Here is a 21,777-nt window from a genome sequence, read left to right as displayed (position 1 = left end):
GTCTATTCAAAGGGGGCTACTTGAAGGGCCGGAGGGACAAAGCGTGTACACAATTGCACCGCTATTCAGTCTGGCCAGCTGGATCGGCTAAAAAAAGAGAGAGAGAGAAGAAGAAGAAAAGCCCGAGAAGAAGAAAAAGAAAGAAAAGAAAAGAAGAAGAAGAAGCCTTGTGAAAAGAACTGCTTCACAATGGGCACAGAAGAAATGCACAATGCTAACAGTTTTCCAAATACCACTGATTGGTTTCTTCACAAAGAGGAGAAAGCCGCCGCTTTCTCTTAGCTCCACTTCAACAAACAACACCCTCACAGAACCTCCCAACCCCTGGTTTTGTTCTGGCACAAAAAAACCCCTCGACAGTCTAAACGCTCCCACTGCAGAACAAAAAAAAGAGGAGAAAGGGGGGGAGAGAGAGAGCGTTTCTCGATTTGGTCCTTTCTCTCCCTGCCCCCATTTCCCTTGTGTGTGTGAGAGAGGAGGGTGGGTGGGGGAAATAAGAGGGAGGAAAGAGGAAAAGGATCTTGCGGAGGAGAGGGAAATTGTCCGCGAATTAATAATATCAGTCTTTGAAAAGGGAAGTGGTGACCTTTGAGGGATACCGGGAGGGAGGAGAGAAAGGGAAGGGGAGGGTGGGGGGCGGATAGGGGCGAGGGGAAGATTAGGAAACTTTCTAAAGCAGTGAGTGGCCCGGGGGGGGGAGCAATTGGTGCTCGAGGGACTGGCGGTGTCGTCTTAATTCCGGGCAAAAGTGCTGCGCGCCGTCCCGGGTCCCCCTCCAAGAGGCCGTTGCCTCCTCCGTCCCATCTGGGGGGCTCCAGATCTCCAGGTCTGAAGTGTTGTCCTCCCCGACGGTCGCGCCGCCGCTCCGTCTCTCCTGTCGTCGAAGGTACGCTGGTGGAATCTTGAGCTCTCCGGTGTTCTCTGGTGGAATGTTGGCGCTCTTGCCGTTCTCTGGTGGAATCTTCGCCTCCTCTACATTCTTTCCAGGAATCTTCGGCCTCCTTCGGAAGTGACCTGCAAGGGAGAAATCTGGGTTCCCTTCCACGGCGTGGGGCGGGAGGTATGGGAGTAAGGAAAGGGACGGGGCCATTAGGAAACAAGTTGCCCATTTTATAAAAACACACGCACACCCATTCCATACGTTCATCGGTCTCTGTTTAACCTAGACTGCAATTAAGAGATGGTTGCTTCAAGTATTTATTCAAATACTTGTAGACCGTGGACAACGTCGTTGCAAATTAATTGCTAGGCGGTGGTGGTTGGGATCACCCCCGCCCTTGGGTGAAGAACAGGACCAGAGCTTGATCTCTGTCTGCGCCAGCCCTGGGCCAGTTCGCTTCCTCTTTTGCACGTTTGAACTTTGCAAGGGGAAATTCTGATCTTGCAAAAGCCACCGATCCTTGGGCAAAAACGGTTGACTGCCAGGTCCCTGTCCCAGCGGAATGCGAAGAAATCGTCGGAATTTAAAACTAAAACCATTTACTTAGTAGTAAGGCTGCCTTACTAATGAGCTTGTTGGTGGGACTTATTATTTCCACGTACAATCCCGTTTATCGGGGAAAACAAACGATTCACCCTTCTGTTTATTCCTTTCTAAGACGCTTCAGGTGGCAAAGTTGGTCGAAAGTTTAGCACGGTGGCATATCACAAGATCACAACGTGCATTATTACTATTACTAGAGGATGGTGGATCCTTTAGGGCTTCGGTCAGTCCTGCCAATCGATTTACATCTCAGTAAAAGTGGACAAGATTGATTAATCTTGGAGCAGGTTGATTAATCTGGAGCAATTTCTGCCCCCTTGTTCTGCGTTCTTGTCCAAGGCGGACGTGCATTGCAAAGGGGTTTCTGGGTTGGAGAGGAGGGGGAGCCACCCTTTAAAGTTCTCGGTTGGTGAACACCCCCTCGACGGGCCTTAGGAATTAACAAATAAGGCCCTGTGGCGCCTAAGAAGAAGCCAGCGGTGCCTCCCGGGTGCTCGAGACCAAGGAGAGTCCACAGAACAGAGAGGGGGGTCAGGGAAGATTTAGGGCTGGGATTTCTAGAGAGCAGCAGGAAGTTCCATGTGAAGCAATGATGGGCTGCCACAAAAGGAGGGGGTGGAGGATGGCGAGCCCTGAAAGGGATTTAATTAACCGTGTCAGGGCTAATTACCCCTGGACAGTCCGAGTTAGTTTTGCATAATCGCTCCTAACCATATGAATTCACTTAGGATATTTGGGGGGGGGGACAGCTGGAGTGGCGACAAAGGAAGATCGCTTTAATGAGCAGTGCCAGGCCAGGAAAGACATCCTTGCTCCGACGTGTTTCCCATCTTCCAGGCAGAATCCCACCGACCAACAACACCCCGCAAAATGAACACACATTTTATTTCGAAAATTAAGGCTCCAGTCCTCTGCATACTCGGTTGAGATTGTCCCACTGAAGCTCTTTCCAAGTAAAAGACGCGCTTAGGAAGCAATCGCACGCACGTGTGCACGCCGGTGCACATTTGCTTGGGAGCAAGAGACCGCTTGCTTTTTCCACGGGACTTGCCTCCAAGCAACCGTGCCAAGAATGGCGCTGGAAATTTCGTCCAGCGAGGAGGGGATGTTGCACAAGAAAACTAAATTTCATCCAGCGAGGAGGGGAGTTGTAAGGAGAAATCCCTTTCTAAGCAAATGTTGGGCCCAGCCTTGGAACAGGGAGCTAACTCCTCCAGGCTAATAAAACACATTTGGAAGCTGAAATTGATTGAAGGGGGCTTTATTTCTAGTCGATTCCCCTTCCGTCGGGTGAAGTAGTAGCCCCCCCTCCCTTTTAGGCTTGCACAATGAGCTTTTCTCCATCCTCCTTTCTCTCCTCGACAAATTAAGAAACCAGCTCAATGAAAACCAAGTTGCCACGCCAGCCCTGAGGATGGATTCTCGAAAGTAACCGGAGCGAGAAACACTTCCAAGTCCAGGTTGCCAAGAACTGCAGCTTGGGCACACCGATCTGATATGTGCTTACCTGGATAAAATTTTAAAGGTTTTTTTTGTTTTTTGTTTTTAGGGGTGCAGCGTTAAAGTGCCCGCTGATTTTTAGCAGGGCTGCATGCAAACGTTGGCCACTGAAATCAATGGTCCTTAAAAGAGCTTATTTAACCGGGGTGGCTCCCCATTTGCTCTGCTTTTAATTATTTGCTTCAGACTGAAAACAAACAGGCCCGGACGGCATGTCCTTAGCGCCAGGTGATGACCTCAAGGTGTGCAATATAAGAAATATCCCAAGGATAGTTTTAGCAAATTGCAGAGATTTGAAGCAGAGAAACGCTTTGTAGTGGGAAGACAGAGCAGGCAAACAACTTTCTACACTGAAAACACTACACGGAAACCGGTTCAGGGTTCCCTGTGTATCTTATCCAACCAACAAATGAATGCTGTTTCTTTTTCTTCACCCACCCATCCCCCACATAATAGAGCTACTTGGATTTTTTAAAAAAAGGGGGGGAACCCTACTTTCCTATTCACGATTTCAAATGTGATAAATCAGGGTTTAGTTCTACCTTACAATGGTCTGATTTAGATTTCCTAGTCAATCTATTCAAAAGCGAAACAAAGAAAGTCTTTGGAGGATACCTTACACTTCACCTGGCCTAGGCAGGTAAGGGCAATTGAGATTAAAATCTTGTAAGTAACTCAACAAGAAATAGAGTATTTTCTCTTTCCCCTGCTTCAGGCTTTTATTTAAACTCATTGTTCCAAAATGAACAGAGTGATAAGTCGGATTCTAAATGTACAGATATAGCTTAGACGTCTAATTTTAAATTAGAACACACCAGCAAACTCATTTATACACGTCAAATGTTAAAACCAATACTTAAAAACTTACCCCCCCTCCAAAAACCTTATATTACAGAAAGCGAAAAACAAAAGGAAAGGAAACTAAATACAGGTTAGCCAACTTGATTCACAAACATTAATCCAAATATACACATTACAAAAGTAAACGAAAATGGTCATGATGGAAGAGATTGCTCAGAATGACTTCCCCCGCCCTCCAAAATCATTTCCTGCAACTGAATCCTGTATGCTTTTATTTAAAAGAATAATAAGAATATTTTCTCCCTTCCCCCACCTCCCCAGGAGGGCCAAATCGCACGGAAGCACTCCAGGTATTGCCGTGAGAAGGTGTCCGAAAGGGAGGGGATTTCAAACGTCTTCGCTCGACACACAGCAGTTTGGGATACGCCAACATCACAGAAAGTATAGAATTATCTCTCAGACAAGAAGTCTGATTTTTATTTTTAGTTTGAACTCCGAACCCACCCCCCCCGAAAAGGGATTTCGCAGTCTCTTGCAATTCGCCTCGGTGTTGTTTTGCTGTGGTTGGCGCTGTCTATTTATGGCACTCGAGCTCCTGCACAGTTTTGCTTGGAAACAAGCCCCATTGATTGCAACGAGACCCATTACCACGGTACTGTGTGCTTAGGATCACAGCCAACATATATATATATATCTCATTTTTTAAAAAAAGTGACTCAGATAATACAGCGAAGCAGTCTTACACCTAACCTAAAGTTCCCACGCTCATGTAGACATTTACAGGTCCCTTCTCCAGAATTACAAAAGTTGTCATGGGGAACTTTGCTGTATACATTAAAAGGGGAAAGGGCGAAGGGAGGGGAGCTAGGAGGGAATCAACAGCGATAGTGCATACTGATTCTCCTTTTAGTGACCCGATCTCCTCCTCATAAAGCGAGGTATCAAACTCTGATTATTTCGCGGGGTGGTTAGCTGTGCATGCCTCGTCCACTTGGTTCAGCATGGAGTCAAGGCTGATGGCTTTGGGCCCGTTTTTCTGGACCTACTATGGACAGGGCTGGATTTAGCGGGGGTGTGGAGAAAGAGAGAGAGAGAGAGAAAGAAAGAGAGAAAGAAAGAAAGAAAGAAAGAATGTAGGATTTGTGGGGAGGAAAGGTTAAGGAGAGAGAAAAGAAAAGGGCAATCCCATGAGACGTCGAGGAGAAAAGGCAACGGACTACCCGAAGCGTCTCCACCGGGATGCCCGGCAAGGAGGCGCCCGACCTCTCTCCTCTCTCTCCACCCATCACCCTCCAACAAATCCGTCGAGGAAACCCGAGGAGATTAGCAGGGCGAGCAGATTCTGGAGTGGGGAAGGAAGGGAAGGCAACTGGTTGAAGAAATGGACGGCGGCGAGGGAGGCGACAAGACGGATGGAGAGGCGAAATGTTCTCGTCCAGACACCCCAGTCGGTGGCCCCGTAGAGCAGATGGCCGGAGGGTACCGCGGCGGCGGTAGCAACAGCAGCAGCAGGCTGGGAAGAAGAGGGTTCCGTCGGCTAGAGTCCGGGGTCGGAGTCCAGCCCCCAGGTGCCCCACGGGCTTCCTCTATACAGGGGTCCAACGTGGGGGGCAGGATGTCATAGTGCCGCCGCATAGGCCGCGGGGTAGGGGTCCAGCTGGGGCTTGCCCATGCCCGGCAGGAGGATGTAGGCCAGAGGGGGCTGGAGCCCCGGGCTGGGCCAGGCGCTGCAGTTGCAGGGGATCATGTAGCCCGGGTTACCCGGGGACGGGTGCGAGTGAGTGTGGCCGCCGCTGGCCGCCGCCGCAGCAGCAGCAGCCGCCGCCGCGTGGAAAGCGCCGCCAGCCGTCGGGTAAGCCAGCGATGAGGCGTAGGACAGCCCCGACGCCGCACCTCCTCCGCCCGAGCCTCCAGACGCCGACGAGGAGATTTCCGCTGCCATCTTCGAGCCCAGGTCGAGCAGAGAGTAAGGGCTGCCGGCAGCGGCCGCTGCAGCAGCCGCCGCAGCCGCGGCCGCCGTCGGGGGGAAGAAGACGCGTGCGGCCGCAGCTGCGGCGGCCGCGGCGGCCTTCTCCGGGTTGGCCAGCAGGGCTTCGTGGCCGTGGAGAGTGCCCGCCTTGAGGGCCGGGTGGTGGTGGCCGAGATGGTGCGCGTGATGCTCGGCGGCGTCGGACAAGCCATAGGGCACGACGGGGAAAGCGAACTTGTCCTTCTTGAGCAGCGTCTTGGGCTTTCGCCGCGGCCGGTATTTGTAATCGGGGTGCTCCTTCATGTGCATGGCCCGCAGGCGCTTGGCCTCGTCGATGAAGGGCCGCTTCTCCGCCTCGCTCAGCAGCTTCCATTCGGCGCCCAGGCGCTTGGAGATCTCCGAGTTGTGCATCTTGGGGTTCTCCTGAGCCATCTTGCGTCGCTGCGCCCGCGACCACACCATGAAGGCGTTCATGGGCCGCTTGACGTGGTCCACCGGTTTGGCCATGCCCGCGGCGGCAGCGGCGGCAGCGGCGGCGGTAGCGCCCAGCCCGTCGCTGCGAGCCACCCGCAGGAAATCAATGGTGGCTTCTGCGCTCCGGACGCCCAAATTCGGGGGAGTCTGCCCCCTCTCTCCGAACCCCGAAACGTGCTCCGGCAAAATCCCGCCGCAGTCTCCCTGCCACGGCCTATAACTGGCGGTGGATAGGTGCGCCGTCGGTTCTCCTCCTGCTCCTCGGGTCCTGTTCCCCGACGCCCCCCGCCCTCCAATGGCCCACTCCTTAGCTCGAGTAGGTGCAAAGCGCTCCCTGCAACACCCAAGTCCGACTGGCGTTTACTCTTGGCGGGAATGGGGGCATTTGACAGCCAACTGGAGGACAGCAAAGGAGCCCCGGACTGTCGCCACCGGCGGCATGACTAGCCGCCGAGAAAAGTTTAAACCCGACGGTGCGAGCAGGCCAAAAAACTTAGTTACGAGTGTTATTCTTTGAAGTCCAATGCACCAATCTAAAGTCGATTTGCTTTGCCAGAGAGAGAGAGGGGAACGGGAGCTGTCCGCTTCCCGCAGAGACCCTCAGCCAGGCTGTCCTGTGCCTGCCGGTCTCTCTCCGTCAACTTTCCTTCTATGTTGACGGGGAGTGAGGCGCTTCCTCTCCGGCCGTCATCCTCGCTCGCCGGTCTCTTCCTGGAACAGGTTGACGACCCTCCCCTCGGGATCCCGGGCTGGATTTTCCCCTCCGGGCTGCTCAGCTGCTAGCACCCCTCCTCTGCTCGCCACGACCAGCTCCTCGCAGCCGTCAAGGGCGCAGTAGGAAGACGACGGGCGCCGTCAACGCGGCCGGCCAGGGATCGCGCTTCTTGCGGCGGCCAAGCGCTCTCCGGAGCGGCTCCTTTCTCCCGCCGCGCCGCTTTCGCAGCAAACTTGCCGCAAGTTCCCGTCGGCTCCACCTCTGCCCGCTCGCTCCTCCCGCCCGCCCCGCTCCGCTGAAGTTTAGAGCGAGCCTGTGGGGGCCGGAAGGCGGCTGAGGGAGGAGGGAGGAGAGGGAAAACAAAACAAAACAAAAGCTTAAAACGCGGCCGGTGTTGACGATGGACGATCCAGGCGCAAAGCCCTTAGATTAGAAGCGTCTTCTCCGTATCTGTATTTATATCCGTATCTAGCCCTAGCGCTGGGTGCCAGCTGCCCCCTCTTGCTGCCTCCAAGACGCAGGCTCTGCTCCCTGTGTGCTGGCGAAGGCATTAGACTCGCCTATATGGTGCATGGGCAGAGTGTGTATCTGAGGGCATGAGGCGGGGGAGGAGGAGGAGGAGGCGGGGTGTCAGGCGAGTGAATGGGCGGCCCCCCTCGGCTCCTCCCCCTCCTCCCTCCCCCGGGTTCCATTGATTAAAGAGAGCGCGTTTCCGTCTCTCATTCACGCCGCCGCAGGCCTTCGAGGGGCGGGGACTGGGCGAGTGGGGTGTTTCCCTCTCTCCTTTCCTTCTCCGCCCCCCCCCACCCCAGCTAGGGCAAGCAAAAAACGGGGCGCGTGCGCACTCAGAACCATCTCTCCGCGACTTTTCCGTTTGGAAACTCTGCGCCCTCCTCTTCCGAAAAAGCCGGCCATCCGGCTTCGCCTGTCGTCTAAGCAGAGGAGAGGGGGGGGGACGGGGCCGCCACGGCTCCCCCTTTCTCGACAGGGGGGTCCCCTCCGTTTCAATCGCACTCCGGCCGCGATCTCTCACGAGGACCCCCAAACCGAACGCGCGCTTCGTTGGCTCTCGCTCCTCTTCCTCTCCAAGGAGCGACTTGCCCGTCGAGGGAGAGAGAGAGAGAGAGAGAGTTGGTCCGCGCGGATCTCTCTCTGTCTCTCCCGGAAAAAAGTGCTCTCTCGACAGTTTCCTGACGAAGTTTTCTCGGAAACGCTCTTCCACTTGAAGGCGGCGCTTCGTTCCGAGGTGCACACCGGGGGGGGGGGGGAAATGACCCGGGACAGATCTTTTGGCAATTCAAACTTATCTGTCTGGGAGCGGGGTGTGTGTCCTGAATTAAGAAGGAGGGCTCGAAATCCTTAGGGAGCTAACGGTGGCGAAGGAGGAGACCCCGGTTCCCCCCCCCCCAATATTTGTCTCCTGGACGGCGGAAGGTGGGGAGGGAACCTATTCACCGGCCCCTTGCTTCCCTGCTACCAGATCACCTGCTGCAGTCGCATTGACTTGCCCGTCTGTTTGTCAAGGGAAAACCCGCTCGCCTGGTTTGAACGTAGGCGGTGCGCGGGCTTGGTTGTGACTTACCTTCGTGGTGTGTGGAAGCAAGCGGCCCGGCTCGGCAGCTGCAGGGACCATTAACTCTTTCCCCGGCGAAGGCGAGGCTGATCGACGGGACGGGAGCTCTGATCCGAGAGCTCTGATCAATACCACAAGGCGGGTGATGGTGCGGGAGGATAGTGGCGGGGGTGGGAGGAGGGGGAGAGGGCCGGCGGTAAGGAGCCGGGGGAAGCACCGAGCCCACGTCGCCCCCTCCCCTGCGGGCTCCCTCAGGCAGGACGAGCGGCTGGGAGGGGGGACATGGGCATAGCCAGGGTTTTTGTTAGGGAGGGACAGGCCTTTTGTTAAGGGGGGGCAGAACTTCAGTTTGCTATGTATTTTTATTTATTTTTATTGATGGGGGTCAGCTGCCCCTCCCTTCCCACTCTTGGCTACGCCCATGGAGGGGGGGAACGTTCAACAAGCGCATTTCTTCCGTTGCAGTTTGCAAGGGGGAGGCAAGAAACCCCCCTCACCACGCCTCGCACTTTCCCTTTCCCTCTCTTAAACGATTCATTCCGAAATTCGGTCACTTCAGAGCATCAACTTCGGTAGGGAGTTCCTCCCTCCTCCAATCTCCCCTCTGATGTCTTTGGAAACGTTATCACTGCGTGTGAAATGATGCTCTGCAGAGGATAGAACCCTAAGCAGCGTTACTTTGATTTTTTGGGGTGGGTGGGGTGGGGAAGCGTAATTCATTTTCAATCAACGGGACTTTCTTTTTTACTTCCATGAAAGGATGCTTCGGATCAAAGAGTGAGGAAGTGGGTGGGGAGTAAGGCTTCCCCCATCCCACTTCGGATAGCTCTGAAATCAGATCGCTTTTGCCGGGCGCCTTCCCACCAGACCGGCGACTTACTCCTCCTTTGTCCCGCTACCTGCTTCGACCCTGCATTCCGTCTGGCAACCATAGCTGCCAAGTTATCCCTTTTTTACAGGGATTTTCCCTTATGCTGAATAGGCTTCCTCATGAGAAAAGGGAAAACTTGGCAGCTATGCTGGCAACTAACCCTCAAACCTTTTTCTTTTCTTTTTTGTGCTTCTGAACTCATCCACCTTTCCTTTAAGTGACCCTCCCCGCCCCCAAATATGCAGGTGAAGAATTGCTGCAGCCACCTGTCAGCCCGATCCACATTTAAAGTACATCTAAAACACACACCTCTCTCCTCTTTCTCCTCTTCCCTCCAGCCCAAGAATCTTGGGAAATGTGGTTTTTATGGGTGCTGAGAGAACTATAGCTCTGTGAGAGTTAAGCAAGAGTTCCCAGAGAGGGACAATGCGCTTTGAATGCACTGTGTGGGCGCAGTGTCTGGATTTAAACCGATTAGAGTCTCCTTGGTGCGAGCACGACTTAAATCGGTTTCACTCCGGACTGAAATTCAGATCGTTTTGTCCAGCTGGTGTCTTTCAACGACACCAAAGTCGGCTTAAATTCAAGCGCTGCGACTCAACTGGGACTTCGGTTGGGCATCGCGGTATTATTCCCTTCTTCAAGTCCTTTTCTTCCAGAGATCAATCGTGAGCCCCCGAACTTCATTCACTCTGCTTCTGCCAGCCTGTTTAAATGCATGCCGGGCGCCAACTTTAGACCGAAGGAGAGAGAAAAGTAACAGGTGCCTGGCTAAAACTGAAGCTACGCCAACAACACCAGCCAGGCCAGAGTGGAAGGAGGCGCTCTTGCATGTTCCCACCGATATAATCAAAACTGGGATCAGAGAGGGGAATCTGGAAAAGGAGGAAGAGGGCAAGGGAGGGAGAAAAACGCAGGCAGACGGTATCTTCCCAGACGATGTCTTCATCTAACTCCAGTTATTCTCCACTCTGGCTTCTTCAGGTTCTTGGGTTCATTTGGAGGAGTCAAGGGCTGATATACGGGACCTTATTTCTGAGATTCGAAAAAAGCAATCAGCACTTTTCTGGTGGACCTTCTTCCCTTCTTCATGTTCCTCTTCCAGTAGAGGAGACTTTTCTGCGGTGGCTCCCCATTTGTGGAATGTTATCCCCAGCGAGGGTCTTTTGGCGCCTTCATTATACATCTTTAGGCACCAGGCAAAAACGTTCCTCTTTAAACTGTGTTTGTGGGAGGTGGGGGTTATTGGTTTGTTTCTGTGTCACTATGTATTCTGCATTCTCATTTTGTATTTTTCTGTTGTGAACCGCCTCAGGCGTTTCCGATGAAGGGCAGTGTACAAATGTAAACAATAATAATAATAATAATAATAATAATAATAATAATAATATACAGTAATTATTTGAAGTCCTATCCACTCACACACTGACCAGGGAACATGTCCCACTGAACACAGCGGGCTTAGTTCTGAGCATGGAAACCGAAATCAAAGGGACTTAAAAGTGCTTCACTGACTCGTGCCTCATTTCTACAATCTGCTTCGGTTTTTGTTGTTGTTGTTTTTTTGCAAGAAGCAGCAAAAAGTCCCCTTGTACTCAGCGGGGGCTGAATTTCGAGGAAGCATATCAGTAAGGTTGGGGGAGTAAAACCCATTCGAACTAACTTCGAACTAACCCATTCGAACTGAGTAGACATGCATCAAGGTCTTACAAGGCCTCCACAAAAAATACTGTAAAGAAAAATCCACCTCTTTGCCAATAGCGTCATATTGTGGCATGTGAACCATTCAGGATGGCTAGGAAATTCTCTTGAGAAATTTACTTACCAGGCAGGAAAGCGGCTGGCATGGGATCCCCCCCCCTATCTTTTCTGGTAACTTCTTATAACTCGTTAATACAATAAAGAGAATGGGAGCACACACACACCCCTTTAACAGCCTCTTTCCCCCTCCTCCCATGCATCTAATTTGTCTATCTGTCTCCCTTCCCGAAACGGGTAGACAGGCCAGCCATATACACCCAGAAGACTAAGGGTCGACTAATTCCCTCGCCCCAAGAGAGCCAGATCTGGAAAATACCAGCATATGGCAGAATGCTATACCCTTCAAGAGTCAAAGAGACCAACGATTAACACTCCCTTCCCGTGGCCACGGCATGAATGGACGTGTCAGATTGATTAATGCGGACACCAAAGGAGCGACTCCGCTTGTGTGTCATTCCCTTCAGTTGGGTTTAGAAGAGTTAAACCGGGAAGCAAAAAAAGAGGATATGTGGAGGCTGGGGTGGAGGGCGGGAAGGGAAGGGAAGGGAAGGGGTGCGACTTGCCACTTTTTCTAAAACCCCACAGTTCTGAAATAGCTTCCTCCATTTGTACTTTGGACCTTCAAACTGTGGGCATGGATTTAAGAAAAGGGGAGGGGGGATTTTAGAAAGATTACATTTTATCACACAGATTAGAATTTCGGAGAGGCAAATGTGTTTGCTGCTGTTGTTTTAAGGTCAAATGCCTTAAACAAATGCTTAAAACATGTTTAATGCATATTTGAGTCCTCCTGCTTTCAGTGGGGCTTATCATGGTGCGTTTAGGACGGCAGCTGAAGTTGTTGTTGTTGTGTGGTTTTAACACAAAAAATTCCTTTTGGCATAATTGAACACAACACCGTTACAACTGCTACAACACTTACCATGCTTTGAATAATCAATATTAAGCACCCCACAAATTCTGGGGAAGAATCACAAACACGGACTGACATGCCCAGATTTACCCTCAGTCATTGACCATGCCTTTTATGCCAATTATTACATCATACCCTGCTTTTCTTCCAAGGACCTCAAAACCACACACATTTTTCTCTGCTATTGAACCTCAGACAACCCTGTGAAGTAGACCGAGAGTTGGTGATTGGCCCAATATCAACTGGTGAGTTTAATGGGAAAGTGAGGACTTTATTCCAGGCCTAATCCTATGCTGCTTTCCATCACCTGCTTGGAATCTGACTAGTCCAGTTAAGCAATGTATATGTTTCCTCTTTTTATGCATTGAATAAGCCAATAATATAAGAGATATTATTATTATTATCATCACCATTATTATTTCTTGAAATATGCTTTGCAGAGAGAGACAGAAGATGGTTGATTGTTTTTGTAAGTGAAATGCTATTCTAATTGTGGTTGTTTAGTCGTTTAGTCATGTCCGACTCTTCGTGACCCCATGGACCATAGCACGCCAGGCACTCCTGTCTTCTAATTACTATTCTATATTCTTTACTAGATATAGAGTAAAGCTTTCTAATTACTCTTCTATATTCAACTTAAAGCTATGAAAAACTGCTTCAGATGTGGAATACTTTATCCTAATCCTTTCATAAAGAATGGCTATGTAATTCAGTAGGTGGGGGGGGGGAAGTCCTCTGCATATACAGTACTCAGAGGCAGCCTTTATTATTATTATTATTATTTCACATTTTCAATATTACCAATGCAAGTTCCTGAGTCATTAACCATGGAAGTCAGTGATCACTGAGATCTTCTACAGCTCAAAACAATTTAATCCTTTCAGGCTGCTACTGAATCATTCCCTCCAAACTTTTTGATATTTCAGGAAGGCACTGAGATGGGGGATCTTATAGCACACTTCTCTATATTTCTCTATATGTTTACTTAGAAGTAAGTCCCATTGTTTTCCAGTCAAGTAAATATAGGACTGCATATTAAATGACCAAATGATTGAGAATGCAGAGGACTAAGCCAATGAATTTATCCACTCCCTGTAAAAAAGTTGGTTGTTTTTTAAACCTATACTGTACATGGTTCCAATTAACATGAAAGACTTGATGGTACATTCACTTACCCCTTATGACACTGACTTCTTTCTTCACTTCTTCCTTTCCTTTTTCTGGCTTCTCCAAACTTGAAATTCATATTGAAATTCATATTGGCTCCCAAACATTTTATCCCACAGACCACTTGAAAATGGTTGAGGGTCTTGGCAACACACTTAATGATTCCCCTGCCTGTTGTAGTAATTGTAATATGCTTTTCTAAATTCTGTGTGATTTTAAACTGTATTATTATTGCTTTTTATTTCTTATATTGCATTTTATTGTATTACAATTTGCATTCCTTAGATTTCAAATTGCAATGCAATAGAGTAAAGTATAAGAAATAAAAGAAGCAATAAAATACAATTAAAAATCTATATGGCTATTTAATGCAGACATGTGATGGACTTCTGGTGGTCCACAGACTTCAATCTGGGAAGCCCTGCTCTACATATTGCAGAGATTATAGAGATTTACTCTGCAATGTGTACTTGACATAAAATGTGCTCATAATGTGAAATACAGGTAGCTTGCAACTTTCCCGCATTTAAGTTGTGTGCTTTACACACTTGGCAATTTCTTTAACTTGAAAAGGGGGTGGAAAGGGGACAGGCATCCAGGAAAAAAGACTTTGCCAACCCCCTCGCCATTTTACCCAATGCGTTTTGACTATATGCAATTTTGGCTTTAAGCGTGATACCTAGAACGTAAGTTGAGAGTTTGCCTGTATACAACGAATCTATAATGTGCAATATACATACATTTTGCCTAAACATTATAATTGCTTAAATTCAGCTTCCTCTTTCCTTTTTCCACCCCACACCAGGTTGAAAGCAAGGGGCATCTCTGTTGCCCAGAACTAAGAGGATACTCAGAGAAACACACCAGGAACATTCTCTCATTGACTGACCACCAAGTTAATCAGCTGGGGGGAGAGACGCAAATCAGACATGCCCCACCCCAAACAGAACACTTCCTGCATTTGATGAAGGTGGGACTCTAATCCATGAAGTTTATGTCGCCAGAAATATGTTAGTGTCTTAAGACTCTCTGCTCTTTTTACCGCAAACAAACTTGACCTCCAGTAGAGAAAAGACTATGTTCAGGGACACCATTTGGAGAGGGCAGGGGAAAGCTGTGCCCTTCTTCCTGACCCCCATCTATGTCATGAGGCTAGTCCTCAGAAGGAGCACCTCTACCTCTGGCTAGCTATTGTATTACCGGTAACTACATCTGGCCTAACTCTTATTTGAAACAATTAAATGCAGAACGTCAAAGGCACAAACCCCTGCTCCCAGTAATGGCTCTGTGATGTAATATATTGCCACGGTTCTCAAATTGTGGGGCAGACCCCCATGGAGGAATTTGTTGGAGAAAATCATTACCATTAAACTGAAGCAAAACCAATATAGTAAATCCCTAGTGTACACAATAAGCTATTTTAAAAGTTTAAATCAGGGATAGGGAGCATGTGACTCTCCTGGTGTTTTGGTCTCCGATGCCCATCAATCTCAGACAACAGGCCAATAGTCACTGGTGATGGGAATTGCAGTCTAGCAATTTAGGAGGTCACAAGCTTCTCTCCCCAATACAAGCTTCAAAAAGGAAGTGAGTCCAAAAAGTTTAAGAAACACAGTTGTATTGGCAACTTGTTGGCATCTATTGGCATATGTCTTGGGAGGAGTGCACCTTCAGGGGTGAAGTCAAATCATTGGAGAGTTGCAGTGCCTGCTGTGGCTGTAAAGACTGATATGGGAGAGACATGTTTTGTTGCAGCTGGAGCAGATGAAGGTGTCTGGTTGTGCTGCTGCAGATACACCATGGCGTTTCTTATCTTTATGCTCCTTCCAGCGGTCACCCCTCCTCTGGTCACTGCTGTGGATGCACAACCCGACTGTCTCCATGCCATAGCTGTCAAGTTTTCCCTTTTCTTGCGAGGAAGCCTATTCTGCATGAGGGAATTTCCCTTTAAAAAAGGGAGAACTTGGCAGCTATGCTCTATGCACCGCACAACAATTAACTCTTAAAATGTATTGGGTGGTTTTGGACTTTATGTTTATTTTGCAATTCAGCCCCCATCATTTCCCAAAGTAGGCTGAAAATCTTATCCTCATAATGGAATCTCTGCCCCTTTCATCTCCCCTACCGATATCAGTAATGGTATCCCTTCCTCACTGGTTTCCCTTTTCCTTGAATGCAGTGACAAAGCTGTCGCTGCTATCAAAGGGCTGACAGTTTTGCTATCAAGGAAAATGCTCCCGAGACATCTGCCCCCTTTCATACTTCCTACCACCAAGACACCACAATTATACTAATCTTGTTTCTCTAGCCTTTGTGATATTTCCCACTGACTTCAGCAGAAGCGGAATCCTGTTGTCATCCATCACACTCTTACTTTAGACCCTTGAAAATTATTAATTAGGAGTGGATGGTTGAAATGCATTCAGTTGCTTTGATGCTTGGTTAACATGGCCTTTATTATGTGTTAATTCTTGGCGGTGATGCAATGGTATCGATATAATTACGGGGAATAATGAGAAAGTCATCTTGTGCAAGGGAGTCAATTTGCATCTGAAGCACATGATGCAACCTAAACCCAGGCCCTTCATTTTGCTTGGGGTTTTTTTTTTTATCGTCTCTTAATGAATAAGATCCATTACCATGTCAAAGATTGATTTTCTTTTCTTTTTAATAAACTCTCTCTGGAAATTGCAACAGTTTATTTCAGCTTCATCCAACCTGGTGCCCTCAGGGGAATTTGGACTACAACTCCCATGCCGGCTAAGGCCGAGGGGAATTTTAGTCCACGATATCAGGGAAGCTAGCACAATATTGGCAATGGTTGCCTTGTTTGAATAAATCATTTCACAAAACTGAGGAGCAGAAGGGAGAGTTTTTGAAACAGCAATGAGAAGCAGTTTCAGTTGGCTCAGGGACTCAAAACATTCCCCCACAAACAACATGGCTACTCCACTTCTGAGCTTTGAGAAAGGGTGGTATTGCCTGGCGTGCTATGGTCCATGGGGTCACGAAGAGTCGGACACGACTAAACGACTAAACAACAACAATCTCTCTCTCTCTCTCTCTCTCTCTCTCTCTCTCTCTCTCTCTCTCTCTCTGTGTGTGTGTGTGTGTGTGTGTGTATCTCTGACATACTTGGGCCTAGTTTAAAAAGACTGGTTGCATTATTTTTTTATTACCGTCAACAACACTCCTGAGCAAGCAAAAAGCCGCAATCCCATCTAATTTTGGCAATTTGAATGTAATAATAAGTTGGCAAGCATGAGAGATTAAAAAAAAAGGATTAGAAGAGAATAGTGGTTTTCCTGATAGCGATCTGCACCTAATCATTCTCACTAACTGAAAAGATGACTCACACGCTCAATAGACTTATCACTGCGCTATTTGAAGAGGCACTTTGTGTATTTGCTGCTTTGTTTGTGCACGAAAGCCTTTCCATACCCTCCCTTCAAAGTTGACATTTTTCTTTGTGCAGGTCTCCGCCACCAATTCCACATCACTTTCAGTTGTCAAAAGTTGCCAGGCCCTTAAACACACTTGCAAGACTACATTCCTCATTTGTATAGTTTTCTTTCTTTAGCCCCCGCCATCACACACACACACACACACACACAGAGAGAGAGAGAGAGAGAGAGAGAGAGAGTGCCAAGGTTTATAAGTGCTTCAGTTGCCTTAGAGCTGATTTAGCAGAATCCCAGAACTGGAAGGGAACTTATTCAGTGGAGAACTCAAGTAACAGCCATGACAGCCTTCCTTCTCAAGATGTTGTTGGACTCCAACTCATATCAGCCAGTACATATCCCCCAACATTTCTCCAATGAAAATAGGGACATCCTATTTATTTATTTATTTATTTATTTATTTATTTATTTATTTGTTTGTTTGTCATTCCCCACCCATGTGACTGGCTTAGTCCAGCTACTCTAGGTGGCTCCCAACATAACAAAACATTAAACATTTTCAAGCTTTCCTATACAGGGCTGCCTTCAGATGTCTTCTAAAGGGTGTATAGTTACTTATCTCCTTGGCTTGGTGTTTGCATAACTCCATACCCTCCAACATTTGTCCGATGAAAATGGGGACATCCTACCATACCCTCTAACATTCCTTAGGGATGCCCTAAGGAAAAGCAGGACATTCTGGAATCAAATCAGAAACCGGGATGGCTTCTGTAAATTTGTGACTGTCCCTGGAAAATAGGGACACTTGGAGGGTCTGCCAGTATGGTCACTGGTCAGGAATGATGGGTGTTGTAGTCTTGCTTGTGGGCTTCCCATAGGACACTGTCAGAAGTGGAGGCCAGACAGGATGCGGCTTGGGCCTGATTCAGCAGGGGCTTCTTATGCAGCCCAACAACATCTGAAAGGCTACACCAAAGTCTGCTTCTCTGTGTGTTCCTCACAGACCCTCCAAGTGTCCCTATTTTCCTGGCTTTACAGAAGCAGTCCCGGTTTCTGATTTGATACCAGAATGTCCCGCTTTTCCTTAGGATATGCACACTCACCCAACTGTGGTGCTGGGGGCTAGATCAGTACTCCGTTGTCTTCCCAGCTACCCACCCCTCTGTCCTAAGCCGCACAGTCATACCTTGGAAGTTGAGAACGGAATCCATTCCAGAAGTCCATTTGACTTCCAAAACGTTCAGAAACAAAAACACGGTTCCTGATTGGCTGCAGGAAGCTCCTGCGTGAGATAACATGACAAGGCGCGCCCACACCATTTTTCCAGGAGCTGCACAAATAAGTCTACAATGACAACACATAGACCATAGGCTAAGCATCTAATGGACATGCTTTTCTCAAAAAAGCAAAAGAGCATAGAGTGGAAAGAAGAAAAACAAAGTGATGCCAATATCTCCCCCCCACCCCCCACCCCACTGCTGAGATGCTATAATGACCAGGTGGACTGAATATTCGGGGTGGGGGTATACTGCAAGTGTTGTTGGAGCCAAACTGTATAGCCATGTTACAGGTAGGTAGCCGTGTTGGTCTGAGTCGAAGCAAAATAAAAAAAATTCCTTCAGTAGCACCTTAAAGACCAACTAAGTTTTTATTTTGGTATGAGCTTTCGTGTGCATGCACATGAAAGCTCATACCAAAATAAAAACTTAGTTGGTCTTTAAGGTGCTACTGAAGGAATTTTTTTGTATAGCCATGGGCATGCATGCATTTTAGTTATAAATTTATGTTGCAATCCTAAACCTTGATGAGAATTAATTCTGAGCAGATATGTATAGGATTGTGCTTTGACCCACCTGGGTCAAAATCCCTTAAGAGTGGAATATTGCCAGTGGTCTTCCCTCCCTGTTTGTCCTTCATCATCAAACCCTGAACATCCAAGTTGCTGCATTACTCACAAGGAGACCAGAGGCATGTCTGTAAGCAACTGTATTAGGATAGACTGACTCAGGGCCGGCTCTAGGTAGACCCCCGGCGGCGCGGTGCGCCAGGGCGATGGGCCGGTAGGCAGGGTGCCGCGTGGTAAAGCCGCGCAGAAACCATGCTGCGCCCTGTGAGGGCGTGGGCGCCGGAGCGATCTCCGTCCCTCAGTGCCAGGGCAGCCAACCTGCTCGAGACTGCTCTGGACTGACTTGAAATGTTTATTTTCTTTCGGGCACCACTCTGTCTCACCTACTTCACAGGGTTGTTGTGAGGATAAACTCAGGGAAGAGGAGATGTCACCTTCATCTTCTTGGAAGAAAGGTAGTATAGAATTGTAATAAATAATAAGCACAATGCTTTCACCCTTTAACAGCTTTTGCTTGCTTGGGCTTCTTTTTTTAAAAGAAGAGAGACAGAACATTCACATTATATTTTTGAGTTCCAAGAGTTGCTTTATTTTGGCTCTTAGCACACAGAGTTTTACGACAAAACAATAAATTAAAAACAGCCAGATTTCCTCTAGGCATTTAAGCTGATTTATTTTTAATTTGGGGGAGGGAGAAAAGTTGTAACATTTGCAGAATATTAAATTGCCCCCGAAAAAGGAGGAGGCGGAGGGGGGGGAGTGGAAGCGGCGGCTTTAATGTGCTTGTATTCAATTCCTTATGTAAGTGTTTAGAGTTGTCTACACCTGAACACAAATGTTGCTCTTAAAAATCATAGGAGGTAATCTAGCCAAATGAGAAAAACAATCATTATGGCAAGCATGTACGCAGGACTGAACATGATGGAGAATCTGGAATAGAGCTCTAAAAAACTAAAAGTGCAGCAAATCTCTGCCTCACATTCCCCAACCCTCGCCACCCCTGAACTACGACCACCTTCTATCATCTTGGCATGATGTAACATAGATGTGAGCAACTGTGCAAAATGAATCCTTCCTCAGCATAATAAATGTAGCCTCAATTTTATTCCAACAGTGGCGGAATAACCTGACCTTTTAAATGTTGTGCATCTTTGGTGAGGTCCCTGCAAATGGACCTTCTAAATGGGACCTTGGGAAAATGGCCAGATTAGTGCATGATTGTGATGTGATGCAAAAGGGATAGTACAATTGCGTGAAGTTTTACACATATTTGGTGGACCAGCTAGTTCTCCTCTTGGGCATATTTTGGTCTGCAAACCCTACTGCAATTTCCTATTTGTCCTCTCCAACAAGAGGGACAACAGTGGCATGGCTAGGATCATGACAATTCGTTTTCATAAAATTCATTTACGACCAAAGAACATAGTAGGTTTTGTTGGACGAGCTCAATCAACAGGTTGTTGCATAGGGCTGGGCTTCCTTGGAAGCTTATTGTGGAGTGCACAGTGTTTGATCGTGTTTATAATATTCTGTTGGGAGCTGCCCAGAGTGGCTGGGGAAACCCAGCCAGATGGATGGGATATACATAATAAATTCTTCTTCTTCTTCTTCTTCTTCTTCTTCTTCTTCTTCTTCTTCTTCTTCTTCTTCTTCTTCTTCTTCTTCTTCTTCTTCTTCTTCTTCTTCTTCTTCTTCTTCCTGACAGGAGAGTGATTGAAGAACATGGGAAGCTGCCTCACACCGAGTCACAGCACCGAGCTCAGTATTGTTGGTACTCGCTGGCAGCAACTTTTTTCAGAGACAGGACATACCCAGGTCTACCGGGGGATGTTGGAGATTCAACTTGGAGTCTTCTGCATGCAAAGCTCTACCCCTGAGCGACGATGACCTTTCCCTAGGTAGAAAGCATGAATCCACCAAATAAACTATCTGAGATGTATTTCATATGTTTGCATGTTTATATACATATACACACACATGCATAATGACTGGTGCATCCGGGCATCGACGACATTCATCACATAACTGCTGATTAAATTTTACCCTACCTTATAGTCTGTTGATCTGATATCAAGAGAGCTGTGCAGAATAAAGGTAGGGGCAGCCTTTCCCTGAACTGCAGTTGCATAATTGCGGTCTGACTCCCTCCCCCACCCGTTGTATGGGCTACATTCAAAAAGAGGGAGAGAGAGAGAGAGAGAGAGAGAGAGAGAGAGAGAGAGAGAGAGAGAGAGAGAGAGAGAGAGAGAGAGAGAGCTGGGTGTGCATGTGTAAGAAAAGATGGTGGGATTGACAGGAGAGCGGAAGGGGGTGTGGGACCTGCTCTTTTGTCATACGTTTAATCCAAAATTAGTATTTACTAATATTTCCTGTTCCTGACACAGTCATTAGCTTTCTTTATTTCTTCCCTCTAAAATGCTCAACAATAATTCAAGGTTTTAGACCCAGCCAAGGTTATACAGCCCCATCTATGGATTGTAGTGCTTATTCATAAGCCAGTTTAGCTCTGCACTTGTGTTGCAAAAGGATTGAATTATAGCTTTGGTAGTAGATTAGGTTTCTTTGTATTATTCTATTTATATATCTGGTTGCTCCATTATGCATTTTCTTCATACTATCTTATAAACTGGGGCATATCTCCTCGGCTATTGTGTGCCTAAGTGCCCACCACAGTATGGATTTGAAAGCAAAATTAAATACCTACTATCGGCGGCTTAGAAAATCATTGGTTCTCAATTGCTCCATTGTAATTCTGCCTACAATTCTGCCTACCTACATCCAGCTTATAAAGAAAATGCAATTAAAGACATGGATTGCTGAGAAATGGGAATTACTTTTCATCTAAGTAATGAGTAAACTTTTGCTATTTAGCCGTTTCTGAGCCCGTAGACCATTTTTGAGCTTTGCCGAGGAAAGATTTGGATGGCATTTTTGTGTACTTTAATACAATGCAGTTTATCCAAGTATGTCCCTGGTTCATTCAATATCTTGGTTGCTTTTGCATTTTGTTCTGAAGTTATACAGTATGCTTAATCTTCATTTTGCTATGTGCCTTGAAACATAGTAGCAAGCTTCTCTCTCTCTCTCTCTCTCTCTCTCTCTCTCTCTCTCTCTCTCTCTCTCTCTCTCTCTCTCTCCGCACTTATCTCAAAGTCCAAACGCTAAGGCAGAAATCAGGAATTTAGCACCTTCCTATGTAAGAAAAGTTATTCAGTTTATTTATACTCCAGATCTAGTTCACAGCTTCAAGATGCCACTGCCCCCCCCCCAGGGCAGATAACAGAATCATAGAATTGTAGAGTT

At 47.7% G+C, this 21,777-nt stretch overlaps 1 protein-coding gene and 1 long non-coding RNA gene across 3 annotated transcripts; one reads left to right on the top strand and one right to left on the bottom strand.

The window, feature by feature from the left end:
* Positions 1–2,451: 2,451 nt before the first annotated feature.
* SOX21 (SRY-box transcription factor 21) lies at positions 2,452–7,524 on the bottom strand. Its single transcript, XM_035116213.3, has one exon. It carries the CDS (start codon positions 6,258–6,260, stop codon positions 5,403–5,405), a length of 858 nt encoding a protein of 285 aa, XP_034972104.1. The 5' UTR covers positions 6,261–7,524; the 3' UTR covers positions 2,452–5,402.
* Positions 7,525–7,813: 289 nt separating this feature from the next.
* LOC118085498 (uncharacterized) lies at positions 7,814–20,432 on the top strand. 2 transcript variants are annotated; one of them, XR_015949453.1, is made up of 4 exons: positions 7,814–8,188; positions 10,371–12,305; positions 14,033–14,197; positions 20,180–20,432. It is a non-coding gene; the product is annotated as an uncharacterized LOC118085498 (long non-coding RNA). The 2 variants fall into 2 exon arrangements; XR_004692645.3 differs by having other exon boundaries at positions 12,213–12,305; positions 20,180–20,430.
* The last annotated feature ends 1,345 nt before the right edge of the window (positions 20,433–21,777 follow it).

This window comes from Zootoca vivipara, chromosome 4 (assembly GCF_965207765.1).
Source record: "Zootoca vivipara chromosome 4, rZooViv2.hap1.1, whole genome shotgun sequence".
Classification (NCBI taxonomy): Eukaryota; Metazoa; Chordata; class Lepidosauria; order Squamata; family Lacertidae; genus Zootoca; species Zootoca vivipara.
Note: the sequence above shows the minus strand (reverse complement) of the source record. Positions and strands in the feature narration are given on the sequence as shown.

Bases quoted from the DNA above. Each gene is read 5' to 3' on its own strand.
- SOX21 (XM_035116213.3), bottom strand. From the start codon at position 6,260: ATGGCCAAACCGGTGGACCACGTCAAGCGGCCCATGAACGCCTTCATG.